Source organism: Eumetopias jubatus, unplaced genomic scaffold (assembly GCF_037043125.1).
Source record: "Eumetopias jubatus isolate StellerSeaLion01/CBP00866 unplaced genomic scaffold, mEumJub1_p1.0 scaffold_1, whole genome shotgun sequence".
NCBI classification, from domain to species: domain Eukaryota; kingdom Metazoa; phylum Chordata; class Mammalia; order Carnivora; family Otariidae; genus Eumetopias; species Eumetopias jubatus.
This window is the reverse complement of record NW_028274807.1, coordinates 198,979,098-199,005,523: the sequence shown is the minus strand read 5'-3', so window position 1 is coordinate 199,005,523 and position 26,426 is coordinate 198,979,098. Positions and strand designations below refer to the sequence as shown.

At 59.2% G+C, this 26,426-nt stretch overlaps 1 protein-coding gene across 8 annotated transcripts in view; it reads right to left on the bottom strand.

Annotated features, from left to right (window-relative positions):
* Positions 1-4,249: 4,249 nt before the first annotated feature.
* The window catches only part of CACNA2D2 (calcium voltage-gated channel auxiliary subunit alpha2delta 2), a 138,857-nt gene continuing 116,680 nt past the window's right edge, over positions 4,250-26,426 (bottom strand). The window contains exons 6-39 of one of the 8 annotated variants that reach the window (XM_088022146.1): positions 23,112-23,253; positions 20,062-20,193; positions 19,814-19,871; positions 18,853-18,903; positions 18,631-18,730; positions 18,355-18,513; positions 18,011-18,118; positions 17,834-17,912; positions 17,209-17,258; positions 16,952-17,041; positions 16,703-16,774; positions 16,419-16,493; positions 15,014-15,088; positions 14,863-14,934; positions 14,700-14,771; positions 14,534-14,595; positions 13,563-13,639; positions 12,459-12,479; positions 9,859-9,919; positions 7,675-7,772; positions 7,359-7,449; positions 7,189-7,251; positions 6,936-7,039; positions 6,576-6,674; positions 6,395-6,483; positions 6,150-6,200; positions 5,844-5,915; positions 5,587-5,739; positions 5,387-5,439; positions 5,208-5,263; positions 4,923-5,049; positions 4,668-4,776; positions 4,483-4,572; positions 4,250-4,390 (exon numbers count right to left, since the gene is read on the bottom strand). In XM_088022146.1, the coding sequence (XP_087878272.1) occupies positions 4,250-4,390; positions 4,483-4,572; positions 4,668-4,776; positions 4,923-5,049; positions 5,208-5,263; positions 5,387-5,439; positions 5,587-5,739; positions 5,844-5,915; positions 6,150-6,200; positions 6,395-6,483; positions 6,576-6,674; positions 6,936-7,039; positions 7,189-7,251; positions 7,359-7,449; positions 7,675-7,772; positions 9,859-9,919; positions 12,459-12,479; positions 13,563-13,639; positions 14,534-14,595; positions 14,700-14,771; positions 14,863-14,934; positions 15,014-15,088; positions 16,419-16,493; positions 16,703-16,774; positions 16,952-17,041; positions 17,209-17,258; positions 17,834-17,912; positions 18,011-18,118; positions 18,355-18,513; positions 18,631-18,730; positions 18,853-18,903; positions 19,814-19,871; positions 20,062-20,193; positions 23,112-23,253 (2,952 nt within the window). Of the gene's footprint in view, positions 4,391-4,482; positions 4,573-4,666; positions 4,777-4,922; positions 5,050-5,207; positions 5,264-5,386; positions 5,503-5,586; positions 5,740-5,843; positions 5,916-6,149; positions 6,201-6,394; positions 6,484-6,575; positions 6,675-6,935; positions 7,040-7,188; positions 7,252-7,358; positions 7,450-7,674; positions 7,773-9,858; positions 9,920-12,458; positions 12,480-13,562; positions 13,640-14,533; positions 14,596-14,699; positions 14,772-14,862; positions 14,935-15,013; positions 15,089-16,418; positions 16,494-16,702; positions 16,775-16,951; positions 17,042-17,208; positions 17,259-17,833; positions 17,913-18,010; positions 18,119-18,354; positions 18,514-18,630; positions 18,731-18,852; positions 18,904-19,813; positions 19,872-20,061; positions 20,194-23,111; positions 23,254-26,426 lie in introns of all 8 variants that reach the window. The other 7 variants (XM_088022144.1, XM_028124464.2, XM_088022152.1 and 4 more) reach the window with 7 other exon arrangements.

The following is a 26,426-nucleotide window of genomic DNA, read 5'->3' as shown; positions in this document are numbered from 1 at the left end:
CGCCCGGGCAGCGGCGGGATGCCCTTCCGGCTCCGCAGCATGCTGGGACACGGAGTCCTCGGCCGAAGACGGGGACGAGCGGAAATCAGGGTTCTGCGTAAAACTACAAGTTCCAGGAAGCTGTGCGCCCGGCCGTTCCGGTTGGTAAGAGAAGGGTGTGCTGGGCAGTGGTAGTTCTCCGGGCTGTTTCCGCTGGTTGTCAGGAGGTGGGCAAGAGTGAACTGGCTTCGCTAACCTCGGGAAAGCTGCGGGTACCCGCGCGGCAGCACGACTGCAGACACACCCTTGCTGAATTTCCTGGGAACAGTGACTCCGTGCATGTGCTTCTGAGTACATCTGAGTGTGTCCTTGTGGACAGGTGTGTAGGTAAGAATGTAGGTGGTCTTGGTGTGCGTACCAGTGTTCGGGAACTCCCGAAACTTCCGCAGTCCGGTGTGTGCCTGCCCAGGTTGTATGGGTCTCTGGGATCTGACCCAGATTGGAATTCTTGCTCTGCCATTTGGCGGCTCTGTGACACTGGCCAAGTTCCTCGGTTTCATGGACCGTAAAATGGAGATGATGACAGGACCTACTACGGTGAGGGTTCAAGGGGACTGTGGTGTAAAATGCCAGTCCATCCTGGGTGCTCATTGAGTGTGTTGCCCAGGCTAACCTTGTTACAAATGTGGTGGAGCTGCGACTCGAACTTAGGTCTCCTGCCCCCAAAGGGGCAAGTCTGGGCTGCTTTTAGTGACTCTCTTCCCCACCCCGACTCTCTGGCCCTGAGGAGAGACAGAGGTGGGCCAGGGTGTCCCTGGGCCCCCACTTTACTGCAGCGGTAGCTTCCTGCAGTTTGTTCTGGGCAAACGGATTTTTTGGTGTATTGAGTTACGTTTTAAAAATGTAATTGGAATAATTCTAGGACAAAGCACATTTATAAAGCGCAGAATCCCTTCCTTTCAGCCACCGATCTCAGTACAACTGCCGATGTGCACATAGCCTTCCAGGTTACAAAGGGTGTTGATGTGACACCCTTTTCTTTGTCTGGGGTCTGGGTTCTCACTGGATGCCACCTAGGGTAGAGTTGCCAGATTTAGCAAATCAAAATACAGGGTGTTCAGTTCAGATAAATGAATAATTTTTTAGTGTAGGCATGTCCCCAGTCTTTTTAGTATGGTGCAGTATTGGAAACATGCTAAAAAACATTCGTTGCTTATCTGAATTTCAAATTTGACTAGATATTCTACATTTTATCTAGCAACCCTACCCCAGGCCCCCGGGGGCTGTTGCAGGGCATGGAGCTCTCTCAGGGGTTACTGGTTAGGCGTTGCTCTGTGGCCAACCCATGGAGGGGAATGAGGAAGGGTGTCTTTGCTAAGGCCTAGGATGTGCTCCTCTATTTTAGTGTCTGAGGCCCTCCAGCCACAGGTCACCTCCTCTCTGAAACCTTTGCTGATTTCTTGCCCTTCTCACCAGGGGTGGGGGAGAAGAAGGTTTCTCCTCAGTCTCAGTTTGTTTATCTGCAGTATGCAGATAAACTAGTACCCAGCTCTAAGGTGGTAAGCTAGCTGCCCACCCGGTGAGTGCAAAAGTATGCGTCATGAGAGAGTGAGCATCAGCAGTCCTGGGAAACCTCTGCGCTGGTCGTTACTAGTTTCTCTCCTTGAAAAGAACGTGAGGGTTTACATGGACTAGGATTGATTATTAAGAGAGTTGGGATTAAAATGAACAAGGGCATAGGGCAGGCAGAGGGAGGTCTGAGAGGATCCACCGAAATGGACTCAGTCTTGGGTTCCAGCATGAGCAATGGTGGTCAAGGAGAGCACTGGGCCTTGAGCCTCCCCTGGGCTGGAGAGGAGCCGTGGTCATGCTTGTTGGTGGGCCAGACCCTGGCCTCCTCTGGACAGCAGGATGGGGCCCTCAAGCACCGGGTCCTGGACTTGGGCCTGGTACTAACTCATCGCTCTAAGTGGATGACCTGCCCACTAGGCCCTGGTGGTTTGACTTGATGTCTAGATGCCTGCCTAAACTCGAATCTCATCTGTCTTCTTTCTTTCACCATCCGGGCCTTTAAGGACAGCTTTTCTCAGAGGCTTTTGAGATTATATGGGACAAAGGATGTCAAGGATCTCTCACTTCGGAAGCCCGGAGGCATTATGCACTATATCCACCGGGTACCTGGGTTGCAATGGCCTTCAGTCCCAGCTGAGTGGTAGGTGGGACTTTGAAGTCCTGGCCACCTGTCTTCAAGCTACCCAATCCCCACCCTGAGGCGGACACAGTGGATGGGAACCATTTGAAGTGAAAATATGAACATTATTTAATAACTGATCTTCTGTAATAAACCATTTGAAAATATTTTACAAGGAATCACACACACGATATTTTACAAAGTTTCTTGACTTTTTTGTCACTGTTGTTTTTCTGACTTGTCTGTACAAAATAGAACAACAACCAAAAAAAAAGGGCAGAGAAGAGGAAATGGCCCCCCAGTCCCCCACAAATCCCCCGAGCCCGAGGTGAGGGGGCAGCCAGGTCGGGTGGGTGATGAGAAGGATCAGACCCAGCTGGGGGTTAGACAACTACCTGATGGGGATTGTTTGTCTGTTTTCCTGTTTCTTAAACTTAAAATATATATTTTTCTATATATGTTTGATTCTTTTTTATTTTTATATTCTCCATTGAGCACCTGACTACACTACAGTTACACACACGCCCCCGCAAGACATGGCTGGCATCTAGGCTGGGTGTACAGCACGGGTGCCCACCCTGGCACCAGCAGTGGGCACGGACCATACACACACACTGAGAAAGCAACAAGCAACATGACATTAATTAACGGAGCCATTAATTAATGCATCACCCTCCCCCCTCCTCCCAGTCCATCTAAACCTCATGGCCACGTCCCCCTGCCCTCCGTCCCCCACTTGCCCCCAGGCTGGGATGCCTTTGGGGGAAATGATCAGAATGAATGGTGTGAAGACATGTGCCTGGGCCCAGCCTCTGTGTGTGCACAGAGTGTGTACATGTGTGTATGCGTGTACAAATGTGTGTTCAGCAGGGAGGGGCAGGTTGCCCCCCCCCCCGTTGGGGGCAGGGAATGTGTGTGTGTGTGTGTGTGTGTGTGAGAGAGAGATAAAGAGTGTGAGTGTGAAGAAACAGGGAATGGGCACAGGCCTGAGTGTGTAAGGGCCAGATTGGGGGTGGGATGGCCCAGCCAGAAGTGATCATGTCACTCTGGCTAAGGCAAAGGGCAACGTCTGGTGCAGGCAGTGGCGTGTGGTCCTGCTGGGGGCCTGACACTAGTGCGAAATGGTTACAGTGAGCACCTGGCGGGGTGGGGGACATATCCGGGATACTGGCGGCTAGGGTGGGACAGAGGGGTTGTCACCCCCTGCCCCAGCATTTGGCACTGTTTGACATTCAGCTTTAGAGACAGAGGACCAGCTGGGCTGCAGGTCAGATTAGAGGCGGGTGGTGAGCAGGAGATGAAGTGTGCATGTGCCAACCCTCCCACCAACCCCTTGCCCTGTGTAAGGCTTTGTGAGCCCCCACCCCCACCCTACCCCACAGTGTGTGTGTGTGTGTGTGTGTGTGTGTGTGTGTGTGTGTGTGTGTCCTCCTTGGTGTGTCTAATGTGAGTCCAGTTTCTGCCCTCAGGGCTCCAGGTGTGTATGGGGTTGTGTCTGAGCCAGTGTCACTGTCACTGGCCTGTCACCTGCAGGGCTGGAGGAAGGTGGGAGGTGGCTGTAGGCCTGAAAGGGGCAGGAGCCCACTGTGGGGCTGCCTCAGGACTTCTCTCCTGCTAGGACTTAAGCTGGGATGCACAGGCCTCAAACTGCCCATCTCAACTTCATTATTCCCAGGGAATCCAGATTTGGTCCTGGGTGGGGCCTAAGGGCCAAGTTAGAGGAGTCCGGCTGGGGCAGGGCCTAGGTCTCCTGCACAAAGGGAGCCTTGGGGCAGGGTGGGCAGTGGAGGCCTGGTTTGGCACCAGTACGGTGGCTTCCCTGTCCCAGCCCTCAGGGGTGGGTGAGTCTGGTGGGAATAAGGGGTCTGGGGTCACTCTGACAGTTCAGCGGCGAGATGTGGCTTGGGGGCCAAAGACCTGCGGCACCCTCCTTTGGGACCCCCCCACTCCAAGGCTCAGACTCTTGGGCCTGGCCGCTCAGGTCCTTCAGTGAGGGAGGAGGCGAGGCTCTAAGGCGGGGTGTATGGGACAGGGGAGCAGGGGAGAGGCAGGGAGGCCTGGGGAGAGGTGGGGGGGCGCTCAGACGCGGCGCGAGGCGTGGGCGTGGACTTGGGGCTGCGGCCGGGGGGGCAGGCCCAGGAGGAGCAGCAGCTGCAGGGAGACCAGGACGCCCAGCGACGGCGGGAAGGAAGCTCCGCGGCCACAGTCTGAGGTATCTTCCTGCGGGAAGAGGCAAGGAGCGGGTCGACTCGGGCGGCCCGTGGAGGGGAGGGGAGGGGAGCGCCAAGTCAAGTGCGCCGCCCCCTCCTCACCGTCGCGTTGTAGTCAAAGCAGATGTGCGGGCCTCTCCGGTATCGCGGTCTCTGCACCAGTTCACACTGCTCCGGGCCGTCCGCTGGGCATGGGTGGGGAGTCAAGGAGGCGGCAGGGCACGGAGGGGGCGCGCGGGGCAGGAGGGGGCGCGCGGGCGGCGGGGAACGGCGGGGGGCAGGATACAGTGTGTCTCCTTCTGCAGCAACCGGCCAGCCTCACACTGGCTGCACAGCGGCTTCTCGGCCACCACGAATAGAAGGTTGGTGTTGGTCAGTCTCTGCGCGTGGAACAGCCTGGAGGCAGCACGGGAAGGAGGGGCGTTGGGACTCGCCCCGCCCCTCCCTTCCCCGCTGCAGCCCCGGCTCCGCCCCGGGCCGCGCCCACCCGGCAGGCCCCGTCCGGCCCCGCCCGGTCCTCCGGTCCCGCACCCCGCGGGCACCTGGAGCAGTTTCCGCAGTCGATGATGGCGTTGTAGGAGGCGTTCACCGACCCGAAGTAGTACTGGGTCTGTTTCATGACGCAGCTGCTCTCGCGCGCCTCGGGGCTCCCCTCGGCCTCCGCGGGGTCTGCGAGTGCCCAGAGCGCCTCAGCCCCACCCATACACCCTGGCCCGGTCTCGGGCCTCGGCCTTGCTCAGCCATAAGCCCCGCCCTCCCTTTGGGGTGGGTCTGAGCTTAGACTCGGGGGAGGGGGTTCGAGGAGGGGCTTCCAAAGCCCTACCTACCTGCCTGGAACCAGCTATGATAGATGAGGCCGTACAGAAGCTGCTGGAACAAGGACCTGCAGGGCATGGGTCACTGAGTGGGAATGGTCACCAGAGACCAGTGCCCTGCCGCACCACCTCTCTTGAGCCCTCCTGCCCAGAGAGCACCGTCCCTCTGCCCCCTCCCCCCTGGGACTCACCAGGCGGCAGCCGAAGTCCACCAGGCCAGGTTAAGGAAGTCTGCAATGGTGGGCTGCGGTGGAGAGAGGGGCATGGGCTGCCATGGCTGTCCTTGGACCCGGGTTCCCCCCCCATTCTCTCGTCAGAGGTGGAGCATCATCTGTGTGCAGGTCTCCCAGACCCCCCCCCCCAACCCCCGCCAGGCATCTCTGGGGCTCACCACAAAGACGCCCCGGGGTGCAGCACCCAGGTTGCCCGGCGGCTGGGGGGCACAGGCTGCCTGATAGTCGTAGGACTCTTTGCGGGTGTAGAAGGAGTTATTGTAGAGTGCCAGCATCAGGTTGGCATCCACCTCACTGAAGAACCTGCCCACCTGGGAATGCCAGGAGGGAGTGGTAGTCACAGGGCTGGCAGTGCTGCACCCCCAGAAGGCTCAAACCCTGGCCCCCCTCCTTCCACCCTCTTCTCGACCCTCACCTGGTCCCACTGATGATTCTGGTTTGACAGCACCAGGAATCCCCCATCGTCAATGAGGACACAGAGAAGGTCCTGAGAGGTAGGGAAGGGGGAAGAAGATGGAGAGGGGCCCAGGCCCAGACCTTCCTCCCCAGACCCTGGCAGTTGGGTGGTTGGGTCGAAGGGGCACAGTTCTGGTAAACCTGTGAAGTCGGGGTGGGATGTTGAGAACCCACTGCTCCCGCCAGGCCAAGGGATGGGCTAGGAGTCGCAGTTGGGACTAAGAAGTCTGGGATTGTGGTAAACTAGGGTTGAGGGCACACGTACCTCATTGTTAACTTCGCAGTCCATCTCACAGTGGCTGTTGGGGCCACACTGCTGGGCAGAGAGCAAGGACCGTAAGGTGCCTGGCAGTCCCCCCCCCATCACACCTTTGTACTTCTGGGTCCCCAGGCCATCTGCAACAGCCACTGCCTCCCCATAAGGCACAGGAACCACTCTGAGTGAGTGGTAGGGGTTCCTGGGGGAACTCGGTACTGCTGGGCTTACTGCCCCCACCCCGGCCCAGGTACCTTCTGAGGCTGGTCCTGGTGGGTACGGTTGCTGGCTAGCACCTTGAACTTCTCAGCCCAGGCTTCTAGGTCTAGTTTAACACCTACCACTATAGAAGAGAGCAAGGGGCCATCAATGCTTGCCTGCCTGGGCAGCACCCTGCCCATCGTCTCTTTCCCCACCTCCGCCCCAGGCATTCACCTGCTGGCCTCAGTGTGCGTCCGCCCAGGCTTAGCTCCACAGCCGTGCTGACGAGGATGCCCACCGTGTCATTCTCCAGCTCCAGTGGCCTTAACAGGGCTGGAGGTAGGGTGGGGAAGTCAGGACTAGGGGCCGGTGGCCACACTGACCACTCTGTGCTGGGCCTGTGGACCCAGGAGCCCAAGCCAAGCACCCAGTACCCAAGGTAGTGTTGGCACAGCCTAGCTCTGTCTTCTCATCTCTCCCAGTCTCGGCTAGCCTCATGTTTGAGAGGGGCCTCAGAGAGCAGAGCCTAGCCCTGGCTGAGCAGACAGGGAAGCCTCAACTTCCCACCTGCTGGACACCTGGGAGGACACTCACCATCCTGGTGTGGGGGTTTGAAGACATAGCCGTGGTTATCCAGGCTACGGCGGTAGAAGCTGGCATTGAAGGGCTCCGGGTTCTCCGTCCAGTCCTCAGCTGCTCTGGTTATCCGAGACAGACAGGAGTTGGTGGAAAGGGGGGTGGGGTGGGGGACAGTGTCTCAGCAGGTGCAAAGAGGCCTATGGGCAGCGGGACAGAGGCAGGGTCCCGGGTGGGGGCAGGGTGTCGGGTGGCAGTGTAGGTCACTTACTTGTTTGGGAATACACGGGTGATGCCGCCGTCGGTGGCAGCAAACACGGCCAGAAGGCTGTACCTGGGGGGCAGCAGGGAGGTGAGTCACAGGCCCGCCTTCTTCAGGGCAGGGCCAGGGCCTCTGGGCCCATCCCAGCCTCCTGCCCCCACAGGCTGGGTGGTGCCTACGTGTTGAGGTCCTGGTCCCGCCATGTGCGCTCCACCAGCTGCTGTGTGATGCCTGTGTCCAAGATCAGGTTGTGCAGAAGGAAGTTGTTGCCTGCAACGGGAAGGTAGGGGTGGAGGGGGTGGCTTCTTTCTGGTGGCTTCCTGCCCCCTCTCCCCCACACACCCAAGGCTCCAATAGGAGCCTTCCCCACTGCCTGGCCCAGGTCCTGCCCTGGGCTTGGGTCTGCATCACACCTGCCCGGTTTCTGGCTTCTTTTGGGCTGCCCCCTTGGGGTCTGGGCATTGCCCAGACCCGGCGGCCCCACCAGGCACTCACACTGCTTGGAGTCTGGAGTCACTTTCTCCATGAGTTCAATGAAGTTTTTCAGGAACTCGGTGTTGTTGTCTGAGGCATTCAGGTCCTTGCAATACTCTCTGGGGGTGGGGAGGGGCAAGAAGAGTGGGCTTGGGGGCTGGACAGAGCAGTAGGGTTGAGGCTTCCCAACAGGCCTGCCTGGCCATTGGCTGAGAAGCCCAGGCCTCAGCAGGGGCACGTGTATTCCTACAGGCTACATGCCTGGCAGGCTGCTGCGTCTAAGTAGGGACAGAACTGACACAAGAAGGATGGTCCTTGTCCTCCAACCTGGCAGATTCTCCCTCCTGGGGATAGCCCTGCAGAGCCTCCCACCCCTCCTGTGTAGCTGGACCCAGATGGCCCCCGGGGGAGGCCCCAGGAAAGGCCCCCTGGCCGGCTCGTCCCCCTGTACGTTGTAGTGTTCCGGAGGGCACAAGGTGGGCGAGCAAGTGCCAGCGCTGGCTTAGTCAGCCGGAGTGTAAGCCCTCAGCCTGCCACTTCCTGGCTTGGCACCTCTGGACAACTCACTTAAGCTCCCCGAGCCTCAGATTTTTCCATCGTACCACAGAGGGTGTCAGGAAGTCAGTGGGAATGCGTGGGGCCTCCGACTGGTGGTTCCTTCTGCCCGGGATGCTCTTCCCCCAGAGGTGGACAGGTGAAACCCCTCACTTCCTCAAGGCCCTCGCTGGGCTCAGGCTCTAGGTCCAGACAACGTGGGAGCTTTGGGGGCACGGGAGGCCTGCTTCGGGCTCTGCTCCCCAGGAAGTGTGGTAGATGGAGCTCTCTCTTCTGCCCAATCGCTCATTCACACCCCTGCCACCAGAGACCTCCCCACTGGCCTGGATGCAGCAGCCTTGGGAATTTTTGCAATGCGCTGCTTCCCTAGGCTGTGCTAGGGCCCACGGTTTGCTGAGGGCACCTGGGTCAGGGTCTCAGTCCCCACTTGCTCTCTGGCCCCAATGGCCTTTGTGCAGTGTGCAGCCTGTACTTCTGTGGTAGGGGGCACAGCTGACACATCCAGAGTGACACCCGTAGGTTGTGCTTCAGCTACAACTCCCCTGCAGCCCCTCCCCCCTAACAATATGTACATTTACAGCTGTGGATTACTTCATTCGCTCACCCAGCACATATTTATTGAGTTCTCCAGAGCCAAAGATACAGAAGTGACAAAAACAAACCCAGTCCCCTCTTTCGGGGTCACGTGGGCCACCCAGGCCTTTTCACTCATTCCCACCGTCACTCATGCCCACAGCCTACCCCACAGTACATTCAGACTCTTACAAATGTACACAATTACTCATAAATACAAACACACATCTACACAGTCAAGAGAAATTGGTGGGTGCATGCACACACGTGCACACGCATGGAGGTTAAGAGTGTCCAGAGCCCCTGGGGGGTGCCTGAGAGTGCCCAGGGGTCCAGAGCCAGGTCATGGGGGAGAGCTTCACCACGGTGGGGGGGGCTGTTGGTCTCCTCACTTGTGGGCCAATAGGCAGAGGGTGGGCACCCAAGGATGTGTGTGTGCATGCTGAGTGTGCACTTCAGGGATGGTCCAGGGTGCTGGGCCCTGACCCCTCACTTGCCAGAGCAGCTCTTCAAAGCCCTTGTACTCCCCACCTCCCCCAGTCCCCTGTGAGCCACCACCCCTAAATTCAGCACTGCCGACGGGGGCTCTGGCTGGCTCATCCCCAGACCCACACAAACACTGACCGACACAGGACAAGGCTGGGGTGCAGGGTGGGGGGGTGGGGAGGGCGCCACAAACCAGAGCAGCAGCTGCCCAGGGAGGGGTGTGCTGCGGACAGCCCTGCCCAGGGCAGAAAGGGTCCTTCCTGGTGGCCTGGGAGGGCAGGGAAGATCGGCAGAGTCCGGAGCCCTCCCGCCCCAGGCCTGGTGGGGGCTGGAGCTGGGCGGCTGGCCACTGCTGCCTGGTGGGGCGGGGCATGGCCCGGGTATGCACAGGGCCGCACAGACGGGCCTATGCACGGGGCTACGCACGGGGTGGGGCGACACCGCACAGGACACACACACACACACACACACACACACACACACACATACACACACACACACAGAGCTCCAGGCAGCCGTGCAGGAGGCAGGGCCAGGGCGGTTGGGGTTGGGGTTGGGGAGGACACCTCAGCAAGGCCACACGCAAGCTACCTGGGAGCAATGAAAACATGTCCTTCAGACTCAAAGCTGCTGGGGAGCAGGAACTCAAAATCTGCAACAGAAACGGGGGGTTATCCGGCGGGGGCTGGGGAGGCAGGAGGCCAGGGGGCTCAGAGCTGACGGGGCTGGAGGGACAGGGAAGAGGGTGGCTTGAGGGAGGGGGGAGACACCAGCAAAGAGGGAACCCGCCACTTCCACGTTCAAGTTCGAGCCAGAGAGAAGGGGCGAGCAGAGAGAAAGGGAGGGCGGGGAGGGGGTGGAGGGCCTGTGGAGACTACAGCATCGCAGGAGGAGGGCAGTTATAGCCAATATGTTGCCCAGGCCTGGTCCTCTGTCGGCAGTGAGTCCCGTGGCGTGGCTGTGCAGCACATACACACGGACACACACACACACATATATACACACACTGCTATATATATGCATGGTCTGGGGGAGGCGCCGGTCTCGCTCTTATCACATCCGTAATGGAAAAAACCGCATGCCGAGCTTCCTTTGCCTCCAAAGAGACTTTGAGGAAGGGAATTGGCTTTTGGCTGCGGATTTTTATCTCTCTTTCTTTGCTGCAGCTGTTTGCATTTTTGGTAGGTCTTTTGTTCTGTGTCAGGCATCAACATGGCCAAACCGAGGGGATTTCTCACGGGCAGAGACAGTCCAACCAGAGACGGTGTGGGCAGCTGGGGCTGGGCTGCAGTGCATTGTGGGGGTCCCACGGTCCTTCCTGGGCTGGGAGGCTGGGTGAGGGCAGAGGGAGAAGAATGGGCCTCCACCCTTCCTAGGACCTGCCTGGGTTCAGAGCAGCCCAAGAGGAATGCTGGGGCTCCAGAGGAGCTGTGGGGTGCTCTTGAGGGGTCCTGTGCACATGTTTGAGAGAGAACACATAAGTACATGGGAGAGGGTGTGTGTTTGCCTGAGCGTGCATGTGTACGGGTGTCTCTGTGTGGCTTTGTGAGTGAATCTGGGGTTTCTCTGGGCCCTCTCCCTGCCAGGCTGGATCAGCTACCTGGCTGGTCTGCATCTTGGAGGCGTGCCCCTGCCCCTTGGCCTGTTGCACTCTGGGCAGCCCACCTTCCAATCCTGTCTTCACCAAGGTTCCAACCTCTTTGTGACTGTAGGGCTTTATTTTTGCAGAAGAGGGGTCTTCTCTGTTTCCAGATACTCCCACAATGCACTGCAAGATTCCGGGAGGTGGACTTGGCGTGCCTGGAGGGGCTGGGCAGTCACTGGTTGGACTGTTGCTTTCTGATGGGACTGTGAGGTAGGGTTTGGACACAGGCCGACAGGGAATGGGGGTGAGGGAGGGGAAGGAGGAGAAAGAAAAAGGAGGTAGGGAGACTAGGCTATAGTTGTCATTTTTACCAGAGCCCTGCATTTCTGGGGACACTGGGAGGGATGTGGAAGGGGGAGAAAAGACAACTCAAGCCAGTGGGAGTAGGGCCTGTCCCCCACCCCGACCCAGCCCACAGGGGCCCGCTCTATCCCTTTTGCTGGACTAGGCTGGACAGGGCCCCTCGGGCTTCTTGGGGAGCCCTGGCTTCCAGGTCATCCGCTCTTGGCTCTCTGTGCCCATCTGCCCCGGCCCTCCCTGGGAGGGGTGTCTCTGTGCACCGGTGGCAGAGACCCTTGCGTGTTTCTCTTGCTCCCCTTATTCTCCACCCAACTCTGTGAGTTCATTGCCTACCTTTCTCCGGAGTCTCTGGCTTGGGTTATCTCTAAGTGCCAGAACCTTTTTCTTCACTCCCAGACTGATTCCTTCCAAGCTCTTTCACTGGCCCTTGGGGTCCAGACACATTTCCTTTCTTCCTGGCTAGGCTCTCCATCCCCGAGTCTGCTTTTATTTCCCAGGGGAACACCTTCTTCACAGCTGACCACCTGCCCCAGTGGCAGTGGGTACCGCGGTTGGGCTGGGCCAGTGGGCTTTAGCAAAGTGGTGGGGGCAGCAGGGGACAGGGGTGACAGCACCTAGGCCGGTGCCCAGGATGGTTGGGTCTGCCTTGCTCTCCCAGTGGTGTGGCTGATGCCCTATCCTGCCCATCTCAGAATCAGGGTGGGGGGCTTCCAGAGCCTCTGTCACCCCTTGGATGGCTCCAACTTCTGGACCAACTGGCAGAGATCACAGGAGGGAGAACTATCCCAGAGAAAGCCTCAGGTGGCTGGGGCTTCCCTTTCCCATAAGCCTCTCATAAGCCCTGCTGAGGACTCCTCTAGCCCCTGCCTATCAGGCCCCCTGCCCTGCGGGGTGGGAGGTGGTGGAGAGGCATCCAGCCCTGTCCCCACTGTTGAGTTGTCTTGGAGGGACAGAGAAGGTGGGGATGGGCAGGGACCTGCCCAGAGGGAGCAAGGAGGATGAAGACGGGGGCCTGAGCTCTCAGAACACCCGGAGACCGCCCTGCAGGCAGGGCCAGAAGGGCCACTGGCTGTAATAGGGGTTTAGGAATGAGGGAAAAGGCAAGAATTAGAGGAGCCAAGGGATGCTGGGAGGGAGCCCTGGAGAGCAGGGGTTTGGCTGGTCCTGGGCAGGGAGGGGGGCAAGCAGGGGTGTGAGGGTGGGTGGGGTGGGGAGAGGAGAGTGCACTGGTTCTGAATATACTTGCCCTTCAGTTTGCTGATTGGCACTGGGACAGTCCACCAAGAGAGAAAGCGAGGAAAACAAAAACAACACAAACACAAAAACAAACGAAAAGGGGGAAGGGGAGGGGGGGGCACAAACAATATTTTATTCAATGGCTGTTTGAATGAAAATATTGTGTCTCATCATCATACCAAAAGGAAACTTCTTGCAAAAAAACGACATGAGAGAGAAAGAGAGAGCGAGAAAACTCAAAGGAGATGAGCCCCGGTCGGCCAGGCAGGTGGGGGGCGCCCGGTGGGGCCGGAGCCCCAGCCTCCCTCCCAGTGACCTTGGGTGGTGGGCAGGCGGGGGCCGCAGGCTCCGGAGCCTCTGGGGGAGGCCCAGGGTGAGCAGGACATGCAGGGATGAGCCACAGGCAGAGGAGTGGGAAGGAGGGAAGGAGAGAGGTCCAGAGAGGAAGAGAGAGGGAGAGGGAGGATGGGGAAGAGAACAGAGGGAGGGAGGGAGGGGAAGGAGGGATGCTGGGGTAGGGGAGGGAGGGAGAGGGCAGAAGGGAGAGGGGATGGGGGAGACCGAGAAGGTGGGGATACAGGAAAAGGAGAGAGGAGGAGGGAGGGAGGAGGGAGAGAAGTGGGGAGAGGGAAGGGCAGTGGGGGTCGGAGCAAGGTGAGAGGGGCGGCTGAGGGAGGAGGGAAATGAAGGAGAATGAGTGCAGGGGGCGGAGGAGGGGGGAGAGAGACCCTGGGGGGGTGGCACCACAGGGTGGGAGAGCTATAGGGCACGGGGGGGGGGAGATGGGGGGGGTGTCTTCCAAGAACGCAGCCCCCAGGGGTGTGCGGGGGAGGCAGGCTATGGAGGGAAGACACGCAGTAGGAGAAACTCAAACCAAAAACCTCAACGGAAATCATGAGAGAATGATCTGGAACCAAATCTGAGAAAAGGCAAGCATGCAGATTTCCACAGACTTTCCGATGGCCGGTGCCCCAGCCTGCGGGTGCCTGGGGGGTGGGCAGACTGGGCAGGGGGGGCTGCCTTGCCACCAGTGGCTGGCTATGCTGCCTGGGGCCGGCCAGGGTGCGGGGCAGAGGCAGGGGTGCAGGGCGCAGGCAGGGGCCGGGCCACTTACACTTGACCTGCAGGATCTGGTCGCTGAGGTTGGCTTGGAGGTAGAAGGTGCTGTAGGGCGGGAGCACGAGCCCTAGGCTAGGGTGGAGGGGAAGGGAGGAGCATATGTCACTGCTGGGGAGAGGTGGGCCACACTGGCATCTGGCCCCCCACCCCATGGCCTCGGAGCTAGGCAGAGTGGCCCAGGCTATGACGTCCGCTCTCCTGCCCACCAGGGCCACCTTTCCCTGTTGGCTGTGGGAGATTCAGTCCCCAGACTCCTGGACGCCTCAGAATGCCCAGCCCCAAAGCAAGGCCCCCCCTGCTCCCCCTCCCCCAGCAGCCCCCCCCCGCCCCAGATACCCAGCCGGCCTCCTCAATCAGGCCAGCAGCAGACTCACAAGGGGCAGAGCACTGTCAGTGAGCTAGGCTGTTGGGTGCACAGCCACGGGAGTGGGGTCCTTGGTCCCCCGAGACTTAGGTCATGTGCAAGCCAGTGAGAAGCAGGGCTGGCGCTAACACGGTGAGGAGCAATCACAAGCTGGGACTGGGGTGGGAATAAGACCGGCTCTGGGGGGCACAAGAAGACAGCCTGCATGGCCTGGGCCTAACCCACAAGGGTACCTCCTCTGTGTGGTGCCTGTTGAGAGCCAGCCTAGGAATGTGCTGAGGGTGACATCCTGGGTGCAGATACCCAGGGATGCGATCCAGGCAGGGGTGACGTGAGAGGGTCGTGTGGCATGGGGAGACATCAGATGCACTGTCTTGTCTCTGTCCTGTGCTCCCAGGAAATGGCCCTTGTTCCTGAAGGGCCAGCGAGAGGCCCTTGGGGGACCGAGAGTCCCGGGGTGAGTAGCGAGCAGCCCTGGCTGCTGGTGCCCCACTAGGATCATGGCTCCAGCCACTGAGCACCCACAGACTGGGTGGGGAGCGGGCTCAGACTCTGGGCTCTGGGGCTGCCCCGCCCCTCCCTGCCGGTCCCGCCCCACTCACCTGTAGTTGGTGCTCCTTATGGGCACCCAGGTGTAGTTCCGCACCACCTCATCTACGTACCTCTGAGAGAAGAGGCTGGGTCAAGTACTTGGGCCAGTAGGCAGGGGTGGGATGGAGTGCGGGAGGATGCCCACCCTGACTCTGTCCCCCTCCCCCATCGTCTCACCTCGTCCAGGGACTTGACCAATGTTCTGATCTGCTTGTGGCCCTTGTTGCCATCGATCATGCTCCGACGGATCTGGAAGGGCCAGAGACGTGAGGGGTGCGGCCCCTACTCTCAGCTGCTCTGGGTGCCGCCACCCATACCATACTCCCCTCCTTGCCCTCACCTCCTCCTTGTTCTCATCCTCCAGCTCAGCATCCAGGAAGTCCAGAGTCACTGGCTCCCGGAAGTTGGTGGTCTGTGGGAGGCAGGGCAGGAAGTCAGGGGGTCCCCATCTTGTAGGGTTTACCCCTCCTCCTGACTGCCCCCTGGCTCACCTGGGGCTTGAGGTTGGGGTGCAGCAACACGTAGCCGTTCAGGTCAATGGCAAACACGTAGCCGTTGGCTCCAAGCTGGGGGCGTAGATGGGGGCTCAGAGCCTGGGGGGCCGGGCAGGGATTCCCCAGCCTCTCGAGCTCTTCCTCAGCCTGCTTTCCATACCACTGAGGGCTGCCATGTACCTGCCTGGGCCAGGGGCCCCCACATGCCACGTGGCCTTGAACCTATTTCTCAAGTCAAGCCCAGCACGCTGGCGTCCCTTGTTGAGGCTGATGGGCTCCACGGGACCACGAATTGATCTCGCCTTCTGCCCCCATGACTCCTGGTTCTCTTGGAGCTGTCAGTCGGCCGGACTGCTCTGTCTCCACTAGCCCCTCCGTGCCGCCGTCTCCTCCCTGCCCCCCTACTTCTGCCTCCTCCTGGTCCCCATCTCAGTAGAGTGCCGAGGGAGGACTGTACCCCGTCCAGATAGAAGTGAAGGAGGAGTGAATGGGACCCTGGGCTCACCCTTAGCTCTCTAGGCTGCTTTCTCACTGAACATGGAGGCCATCCACACGGGGCCTTCGGGTCGAGGCAAGCTGTCACACACGTCCCATCCCCCACCCCTTTCACAACCAAGACTGAAGCTGCCTCCGCCACAGGCCCTGGGCCAGCCACACTGACCTTGCGCCTCCCCTGGTTTCTGATTTTGGTTTTCACCTTCAGTCCTTTGCTCAGAGAGTTTCCTGTAACTCCAAGGTATGCCTCCTGTCTATCCGACTGTCCAGGGGTTGGCAAACTATGGCCCGTGGGCCATGCCTGGCCCGTCACCTGTTACTGTACGGCTAGGAATATTTTTTACATTTCTTTTTTTTAAAGATTTATTTATTTATCTGAGAGCAAGCGAGCAAGCGTGCACACAAATGGGGGGAGGGGCAGAGGAAGAGAATCTTCAAGCAGACTCCCTTGCTAAGCGGCCTATGTGGGACTCTGAGCTGAAACCAAGAGTCAGGCACTTAACCAGGAGCCCCTGTTTTGTTTTGTTTTACATTTTTAAGTGGTTGAAAAAGATCATGATGTGAAAATTAGGTGACATTTAAATTTCAGGATCCACAAACAGAATTGTATTGGAACACAGCTGTGCCCATTTATTTGTTTTATCTGTGGCCATTCTCAGTACAACAGCAGAACTGAGTATGAGTATTTACACTGGAAGAGCCTAAAATATTCATAGTCTGGCCCTTCACAGAAAGTTTGCCAACCCCAGCTCTAGGCCCAAGGTTACCTCCTCCAGAAGTCTTTCCTGACTGACTGAATTCACAGGTCTCCCTGGAGGTGCTATAATCCCCATCAGACGTCTCTGCTGAGCCTGGCTTGTGTCCACGTGGGAGGCAGAGCTGGGTGGATGGGCAGATGGACACTTACCGTGTAGTTTGGAGTCAGCCTCTTGATGTCATTCAGAGCCACATCGATGCCCATCACACCCAGGATCAACTGGTTCTGGGAGCAGAGGCATGGGGTCTGCAATGGGCTCAATCCCACGGGGGAGCCCCGCTGCCCAAACCTCATGCCTAAGGCCTTAAGCTGCTCACAAGTAGTTGCCTCTGTCCAGTCTGAAGGCCAGCCTGTCCCTCCTCCGTCCCAGGCCTGCCAGGGGCATGCCCAACCCCCTCAGGCATGCCCAGCCCTTCCCTGGTGGGGAACCTTACCTTTTTCTCCCCAGGGCCATCCTGTGTCAGGTTGAAAACAGGGAGGGTCCCTGTCACCACCAACCCCAGCCCCTGAAGGGAGAGGAGGATGACAGGTTAGTCTCCTGTGGCCAGCCATGCCCCACTCTGAGTGTCCAGAGAATGGGCTCAGGCACAGGCCCCTTTTTTTCTTCTCTGGTTTACTCCAATAAGGGGGCCCTTAAGGAACTTGACCTTGTGGGCACATCTGTGGGGGCCCAGAGGCCTTACCAGAGCATCCTCATACACGTTGGTCCATTGCACCTGCTTGGCTTCCTTGCCCGCCAGCACCATGGGCCTGCCCAATACATCCAAATATTCCTGGGGAGAAGGTGACAGGCGTCATAAGTCCACCTGCCCACTGCATCTTCCCTGTTCTGCCTCCCCGTATATCAGCCTGCCACCAGGGGGCGCTCTCACACCACAGCAGCCATTCGCTCACACTGTGCCCAGGAAGTAAGGGGCTAGGAGGAGGGCTAGAGTCTCACCTGCGTGTTAATGCGGATGGCTCCAATGGAAGGGATCTCAAAATAGTAACCTGTGAGGGAAGGTGAGGTAGAGGTGGGCCTGGGTGGTACTTGGGACCCATGGCACAGGGGCTCCCGTACCCCAGGCTGTGTCCAGGCCCCCTCACTTTCTGGTGTCACTCCTCCCAAGCTCCTGTCCCTTTAGTGCTCCCTTCCCCTGCCCTGTCAATGGCGCTGATGCTAGGGAAGGGGCCATGAGTGTAGGGGTGTAAGGAAGCAGAGGCAGGGTGGAGGGACGAGCCTGAGGCTGAAGCCCCTCATGCTGGGATGGTGGTGACACTCAAGAGTTCACCCAGGGGCCAGACCCACATGCATGGAGTGGTAGCTTGACCAGCAAACAGACACGGGAGCAGATAAGCCAGGAGATGGATGGACAATGGACAGACAAATGGGGAGAAAGATGCTCAGTCAGATGGACAAGTTACGTGGCCAGATAGAGAGATGGACGGTCACACGCACAGGAAGATGGATGGTGGGTAAACAGGCAGCTGGAAAGCTGGACACATGGATGGACAGGTGGATAAGCAACCTGATGGCCAGCAGGGCACGGCGGGCAGCCCCAGGGCGGGGACGCTGGACGAGGTACCTTTGTTGGCGCAGGCCATCCACTGCAGGGGTGTGACATCGTAGTTGTGTTGCCCCACGGAGAAAGTGAACACGCGCACCTGTTTGAGGCTTGAGGTTACTGCTGTGGCCATGAGAGGACAGCCCTCCCCGGTACTGGGCCCAGGTCAGGGGGCCCCCCACCTGGGCTGCGCCTCACCGTCCGGTTGGGCCAGTTGTACTTCTCAAAGACATCCTGCACGCGGTCCTCACCGCCATCCGTGAACATCATGATCATCTTATTGCAGTTGGCACGGGTTATGTTGGACTGGTCAGGGGTAGGTTTGGGGTCAGGCAGCGCTTGGACCCTCCCTGGCCCAGGGTGAGTCTCCCTCCCCCCGGAAGGCCTGGCCCTCGGGCCCTCCTCCCCACAGCAGATGGTGCTATCTGCCTGAGCCGCCTGTTGGGCGTTAACAAGGCCATTCGTCTTGATTTCCCTGGTGTCACCAAGCCTGGGCCTTGGCCTCTCCCCAGCCACCCGCTCATCCACCCACGGCGGCTCACGTTCTGCAGCTGGTCGAAGGCGTACTCAAAGCCGGCCTTGTAGCCTGTGGTGCCCTTGGCCACCATGCCCTGCACGGCCTCCTTGAACACCTTCTTGTTACGCACATTGGCCTGCACCAGGTGTGTGAAGCATGACACAGGCTGTGCCTTTTCGTTGAACTGCAGGGACAGGGTGGGTGGTAAGTCACTGCATGCCCCCACCACTCAGGCTGGCCAGGGCATTCGGCACCGGGTGGGGTGACCCATTCCTCACCCGCCCGCCACCTTGGCACTCACTGAGGCCACATTCACATAGTCGTCATCCGAGAGCGTGTCCAGCATCTCACAGACGGACGTCTTCATCAGCTTCAGGGTCAGGCCGCTCACGCTGCCGCTCCTGGGAAGGTCATGGAGGTGCCAGGTAGGCTTCAGGTGTTCTCCGGCTGTTCCCTCATGAGGGTCCCAGGCGGCAGATTCTCTCCCCCCCCCCCACCCCTCCTGCAGGCATCTCTCACTCACACATCCACAATGATGACCATGTCCTTGGGCGACGAGGCCCCCTGGATGTACCTGCCCGGGAGAAGCGTCAGTTAGGGCCAGCCTCACTGGGACCTTGTGGGTCCTTTCTTCCTTCACCCACATGTTGATTCAACGTGTTTCTACTGAGCATCCACTGCATGGACCAGACAGCATTCTAGGCACCGAGGATATCATTTAATAAAAAGGTCCTGGGGTGCCTGGGTGGCTCAGTCAGTTAAGCATCTGACTATGGCTCAGGTCATGATCTTGGGGTCCTGGGATCGAGCCCCGCGTCACAGTGTCCCCTCTCAGTGCGGAGTCAGCTTGTCTCTCCCTCTGCCTCCCTCCCCCACCGCTTGTGCTGTCTCTCTCTCACAAATAAATAAAGTCTTAAAAAAAATGAAACTCTAACAGTCCTTGCCCGGTACATGAGTGACCTGGTCCCCCAGCACATGAACGAGCCCAAGGAGGGGTGAACAGGTGATCCAGAGAGGGGGCAGGAGATATGTTCCTGGGCCCTAGTGCTTGTCATGTCCCCTGGCCCGGGACAAGGCCCCAAGGTCTGAGTCCTAGCTGTGTGTGGGATGGAACAGGGAGGGAGGAGGCCATGGGGTACTGCAGGAGAGGCAGAGCAGAGGGTGGGGTGTTCAGGGCTCAGATGGGGGGTGCGGGGGCTGGCGACCTGACAGAGGATATATCCACCCTCGGGAACCCCCACTGGCCCAATCCCTCAGTCCCGAGGGGGTGGAGTGCCGGGCAGTGGACGGGGGGCAGAGGCAGCTGGGAGGCCTGCCTGGGTGATGGGATCCATTTTCCAGCGGCAACGATGTGTGAAATGAAAATTGGATAGAGCTGGCTGCGCCCTGCTCCGAGTCCTGGATATCGGGAGGGAGGGGAGCGGGCGGCAGAGGTCAGGGGGATGGAGGGGGTGTCCCTGCCCAGCTCCTCCTTGCTCACTCACCAGGGTCTCCTTCGGACATCGTACAGGTCGATTTTCTTGGGGGCTCGCCAGGGGGTGGCTGTGGGAGGAGAGAAGGCGAGGAGGGGGGTCTGGCAGGGAAGGGCCTGGCCAGGGCCAGCCGGCCTGGCAGGAGTGGCTACTCCACAGCCCACTGGGTGAGCAACCACCCCACACACTCCAGGATAAGTGGGCTGGGTGACGGAGGAGGGTGGGTGCTGAGTGGACAGGAGAGATGGGCTGACACCCACCGGGGTAGTAGCGAGTGACACCCGTGGCACTTCCGAAGACCTGCCACAGCAGCGTGGGGTCCTGCCTGCGATTCTCGATGAACACATTCTCCAGGGCCTCTGTCCAGTTGAGTTCATTAAGGATGACAGTGGCTGTGGGGGAGACAGGGGGCGGGGGTGAAAAGTGCCCGGGCTGTCCCCGTTGAACCTCACCACGACGCCTATGCATGTACCCCCCACTTAGCGAGCTTCACCTGCTCTCTGCCTGGCGGGGCTCTCCTTCCTCAGGGCTCAGCTGAGGGCTGCATCAGCTCCTCCAGGAAGACTTCCAGGTCCTCAACCCCTCCCAAGCCAGCTTAGCCTACCCTTCGGCCAGGCCCCACGGGATCAGGCAGGGCAGCCGTGGCCTGTGGCCCCTGAGAGGGGCTGTCCAGGTGGCAGGGAGTTGTAAATTGGGATGCCCATCCAGCATGCTGCCTGGAGCTTGCAGCTGGTCCCTTGGGAGCTCACCCACTCAGCATGCACTCCGGGTTGCAGCCACAAGAAAGCAATTAAGGGCCCGATGATGGGGCAGGAATTATTCAGCTATTAAGGTACCTGATAAGCTGGAAGCCACTCAGCTCCATGATTAATCAACTGGGGCCAGAAGCAGGCCGGGGTGGGGGCGGAGGCTCTTGGAGGGGCAGGGGCTGTGCCACGATCCTGCTCCAACACAGGCACTTGCACACACATACACGCAAACGCATATAGCCTGTATACTCCCTGACAGGTATCTCTGCGCTGAACCTCCGTGTTTCCAGCCGGGTGTTAAGAGTCCTTCGTCCTCGAACCTACCTGCCCAGCAGCCCGACTGCTGCCATGGGCACGGGGGCACGCATGCTCACACTTACACAGCACTCTGCACCCAGGGGAGGACGGCAGTGGGTCTTGCTCTCACAAGAGCAAGTTACCCCCACCCTCCCTTTCCCCTGGCCTCTGTGGCGGCACATGCGTGATCCCCTGGCCGGAGCCACCCCGACACACACTCACAGAGCGAGGCTTCTCTCAGATGAATGGGCTCAGTCCTGCAGATTGCTCAACCAGGGCAGAGACTCAGGATGGCTTGGGCAGCACCCCCACCCCCCAACTCAGGACAGCCCTAAATCTGGCCGATATGTGCGTGCGCATGTGCTCTCTCACGCGCGGCGAATCTGTCTCTGCATATAGGACCCTCAAAGAAACCTGCCAGGGGCTGGCCACCTACTACTGCTGGGCCTCTGTACCGAAACCCCCTCCCCCAGGGGCTATTTTTTTCCTTCAGTTTCTCCCAGTTTCTTTCCTCCCAGGCGGAACCCTGATAGATCCCTATCACAGATCCACCTCAAGTAAGACTCAGAGAATGTCTTCCAAAGGCTCGGCTCTTCGGAGCAGAGCCTCTGAACACTGAAACCTTTTTAAAGCAGGCGAAGAGCTGTGATTTAAAGAGACAAATGCGCAAGGTTCTGCCCATCGCCCAGGGGGCGCAGACACATTCCTGGGCAAGGGGCCCTCTGCTCTCCCCCTCCTCCGCCCTGCAGTGTGGGGCCTTTGCTGCATCGTATCTGCTGCCTAATCTCTCTCCCTCTGCTTCCACTCCCTTCTCTCTGTCCTTGTAGCTTCCCTTAACTGACCATAATGTGAAAACAAAAACACATTTCTAGCATTGGCTGTGCCTATTGAACAGTATGTTATGGTCCTGTTCCTAATTTAGAAACTTAGTGAGTCGAACAATCTCTATTTTTCTCTTTAACGAAAAAATAAAGCCGGGTTCTCAAATGTTTCATACAGTACTGCCTGCCCTGGGAGAGTCTGCCTGGCGAGTCCCAACCCTCGTTGGTCCTCAGTTTCCCCATCCTCCCAAGGAGAGGCTTAGAGCCGACTGTCCTGGAAGCCCCTCTTGCTGCTGGCACAGGGGCATTTCTGACTCAGGTCAAGAGCCAAGAGTAGACCCCCGCCTCAGCTGGGCTGTCCCCACAGGTACCCATGACCACACGCCCACACCTGCATTCACTGTAAGACACACTTGTGCAAACACTCTGGTCTCCCCACGTGCACACACCCGCACCCACGTGCATACTCAGATCACGCTGAGCTGGGAAACGGGGACCATGCCCCCTCAGGCAGGCGATTACAGATTTAATTAAAAGTGACACAGTAAATAAAAAACATATAAAATGTAATTTGTGTGGGTAGCGAGGGGTGACTGGGGAGGGCAGTATGGCTCCTGTTTTAATTAGTGTGCCTGCCTGTGATAGTGCTCCTCAACTGGCTCGGGCAGGTGGCCTGAGGGAGGCTGTGGCAGGGACGGCAGTCGGGGGGGGGCAGCACCTATCCTCACCCCCTACTGAGGCTGCCTAGAAGGCCTGGCTGACCCGAAGGGTGGAGGGGGGCCTTACTGAGGCCCCTGCAGGATTCCCTGCATTCTGGAGACTACCCAGAAACTCTGGGGCCTGTGTCCCAAGACCCTCCACCCAGGGGGCCCCTTGGAGTCTGAGGTTGCCTTGTACATGCTCACAGAATTATGCCCAAACCACCAGACCGCAGGGCCCTGAAGCCCACTGCTAGAGCTCTCTCTGTAGTGCTTGACTCTTGGTCTCCTCCCCCTACACCTGCCAAGATCTTCAGGAAGTTCCTCCTCACGTCTGACTCAAATCCAGCTGTAGTGACTTGGTTTCCCCACTCTGCAAAGCTGCCCTGTCCCTGGACAAGGAGGGAGATGTTCCGGGGCTGGCGTCCGTGAGTGAGGGACTGCTCCCTGTTCCCCCAGCCCCTGTGTTCATCTGATGTGGTAGCTCCTCAACCATTCCTACACGGGGCCTGGGAATGGGGGACGGCGGGGAGGAGCTACTCTGGGGGCACGTGGGGCACATGGGTACACAGGGGCAGGAGACTGTGCATTCACAGCAGTGAGAGTCTGAGTGTTAGCGTGAGGCCATGCCTGAGAATGACTTGATGCCTGCGTGTGGACGTGGGTAGCAGGGGCTGAAGGCAGACGGCACTGGCTGAGCACCCAGGACCTGGCAGTGCCCAGGCCGTGGGCTCTGCACACTCACAGCCTTTGTAGATGTCCGTGGGGATCTGCACGGCCGTGTACGAATAGTTGACTTTGTTCTTGAAGTTTGAGTCCTCAACGAAGTCCAGCCTGAGGGTGCTGACCTTGGACCCCCTCTCCACATCCTCACTCTCAGGGTCATCCTGCAGAAAGGGATCCCCCCCACCGTGGTCATGTCAGGTCTAGAAAATGGTGGAGTGGGGTCAGACAGCTCTGCAGGCAGGAGAGGGCCAGGGTCTAGGTGATAGGGGCATCTCAGAATCAGAGACGGGGAGAGATGGAGAGACACAGGGACAGATGGTCAGGGGGTATGGACCCCTCCCCCAGGAGGCCTGTGACTCCCACCTGCCCCTGGGCCACCCCACCCACCATCCCTACATTTGATAAACCCAAATTCCAAAACCCAAACCAAACTTCCCCACATTCTTGAAAACCAATTATCAATGAAGGAAACAAGTCCCAGTGAGAAAGAGCAGGCTGCACACCTCTGCTTTCAAGTCAGGCTTGTGTGATCCTAGGGAGACCTAGGCAGCCCTTCCCAGGAGCCTTGGGCCCCCCACACTGGGGGGCCCCCCGATCCCCTGCATGGAGTTCCTTTGGCACCAGGGAGAGGGTCCTTACCCCCTCTGGGGGAGGGTCACCACCCCCTCAGCAGGTGGCTGTAGGGGCTGAGTTTAGGGGGGGAGCTGGGCTGGGGTGGGGGCTAGCATTGAGACCCGGTAACTTCCAGAGGGAGGGTCCTCAGCGCTTGCTAGCAGTGGGACTGCAAAGGCCCCTGTTGGCTTTCTAAAATGAGCTGCAGCCGTCTGACAGGTGCCAATTACAGCATCTCTCGGCCGAGCAGGCTGGGCATGCGCCATGCACCCCCGCCCACCACCACAGGCTGGCAGGAACGGGTCTGCCGCTGCAGCGCTGATGCCGCAGCCAAGCGGCGGCGGGCGGGGGGGCGGTGAGAGGGTGGGGGGTAGGCAGGCACGGGTGCAGGTGTGCAAGGGGGAGGGGAAGATGGTGGTAGAGAGTGAAGAGGAAGGCAGGGAAGAGCCAGACGGGGAGGAAAGGAGGGATGGAGACCAAGGCAGGGCAGGGGCAGATCTGGGGGCCTTGTGCCCCTGGAGGAAGGGGTGTAAGCAGCTGGGCCATCCGCATGCCCCCTCACTGCCTCTCAACCCATGTGATCACCGTCACCACCAGGCTCAGCTCATTTCCACCCTCTTGTGGCTCTGCAGACCCCACTGCTCACTGGGTCCTGGGCACACCCGCTGTGTTTCTGCCTCCTGCTGCATCTTGTCTGGGGAAAGGGTGATCGTGCCTCCCTATCCAGCCAGATGAGCTCTGCCCACCCCAGGAGTGCTCCGGGTCTGTCCTCCGGCCTGGGGAATGAATTACTGCCTGGATGGGGCTGCAGCAGGCGGGCCTGTGTGGGGGTCGGCACGGCCCTGAGAGGGTCTGCGGCAAGGACCCTTGGCGTCTCTTCAAGGGTGGATTCTGTACAGCAAAATCCAAGCCATCTGCTGCCCTCCCCTCGCCCCCTCGCCCCCTGACCATGTGTGCGACTCTCTGCCCACCTCGGCACACCCCAGGAGGACCCTCAGAAGCTCCTGGATGCTGGGTAAAGCCGGGGCAGGCAGCTACCCAGCCTGCCGCCTCTGAGGCGTGAGCCACTCACGTTCTGCTTGCAGGAGGGGGAGGTGCGGGAGAAGAAAGCCCCCGAAATGTCAGCGGCAGATGAAGGGCGCTGGAAAATTTAATCTCCCAACTTTCCCAACTAATGTGACATTTGGATTCTGTTCTGATAAGCTATCAGCTGGCGAACTTTTTCCTTCCTTCTCTTTCCCCCACCCCCACCTTCTGGCTGGTAATTTAAAAGTAAATGGTCTAGAAAGATCTCTAACTGTACCTCTGGCAAAGATTAAAAAAACAAAACAACACAACAAGCAGGGGAGTCGACAAATGTGTTCATGTCGATGTTTATAGAGGGCCCGGCTTTTGGCCTGCCCTTAGCCCAGCCCCACCCAGGGTGCCTCTCCCTCCTGGGGCTTGGCCCTACCCCCTTGAGGGGCGGGGATGTGTGTGCAGGGAATCAGTGATTTAGAGCCAGGGGCGGGGGTCCTGGGCACAGGGAGTTCAGGGGATCCTGGCAGGGGCCCGGGCACCAGAACAGCCAAGGAGTCTCTTGGCACCACCCCCATGCCCAGGGGCTTTGTACGGTGGGCAACTGCAGTCTCCTGGTTTATATTTAATGCACTGATTGCTAAAATTACAGCCTGCTGCTGAGGGGGGTAAGGAATTAGATTCAGGGTCTAATTAAAGGTTCGCTCTTCATTTGAATTTCAGATTCCAGCTTTAATTTTAGCAACTTCTCTGGGAGCCACGGAGGCTCAGCCAAGGGGGAAGCACACCTGCTTTAGCCCACCCACCCCTACTTCTCCGGCCCCCTGCCCGCCTGCTCTCCTCAAGGCTCACCCAGGCTGGCCTGGCACCACCGACCCTCTGCAGGGTTCCCTTCCTGCCTGCCCACCTCCAGGGGCATTGTCTACCTCCCACTCGCCCCAGGAAATGCCCCCGGCCAATAAGCCCAGGAGAGGAACCCTGGATTTGGGGTCTCCCGCCCCAGCCAGAGCACGTGGGACCCCAGGGACTGAGCTGTTTATGACACCTCTGTTTACAGAGGAGATAGTCAAGTTCAACTACATTTGCCTCCAAGGCAGGCAGATGGACTTGGGCCTTGGCAGGTTCACCAAACACTGTGTACTTTGTGTGCCCTGCCCTCTCGGACACTCTTGGCTCCTCTGTAGGTCCCTTGCTACCAAAATGGTCATACGGCTTTCACGTGAGGCCTCCAGAGACGGGGCGCCCAAGCACACATGAGCCAGTCAGGGGCGCTGAGACAGGAGCAGCGTGGGTCTGGGCCGTCCAGTGAGCCCCCGCGCGATCACTGCCCAGCCAGTGACCCCAGCAGAGCCCGAGCCCTGTCCTTCGTCTGGGGAACAGGCACAGGGCTGGGCTGCCTCTGCAGCTGGGGCAAGCCTGACCGAGCTGGCGGGAGCCCCGACGGTGGGGCCAGCTGTGCGGGGCTCAACACATGGAAGGTACCTGCACCACCCGAGCCACACCACAGCCACATCCCGGCCCTGCCTTGCCCACCTCCAGGAAGCCCTTCCCACTGCTCCCTCTCTTCTCTGCTCCCACAGTGCTCAGCCTCCTCCATGCTGGCACCCGGATTGACCCACGGGAAGAGATCCAAGTGCCTCACTACCTACCTGGGGTCGGGCGCGGGGCCTGTGCCACCGCTACTTTGCAGGGTGACCTCAGGATG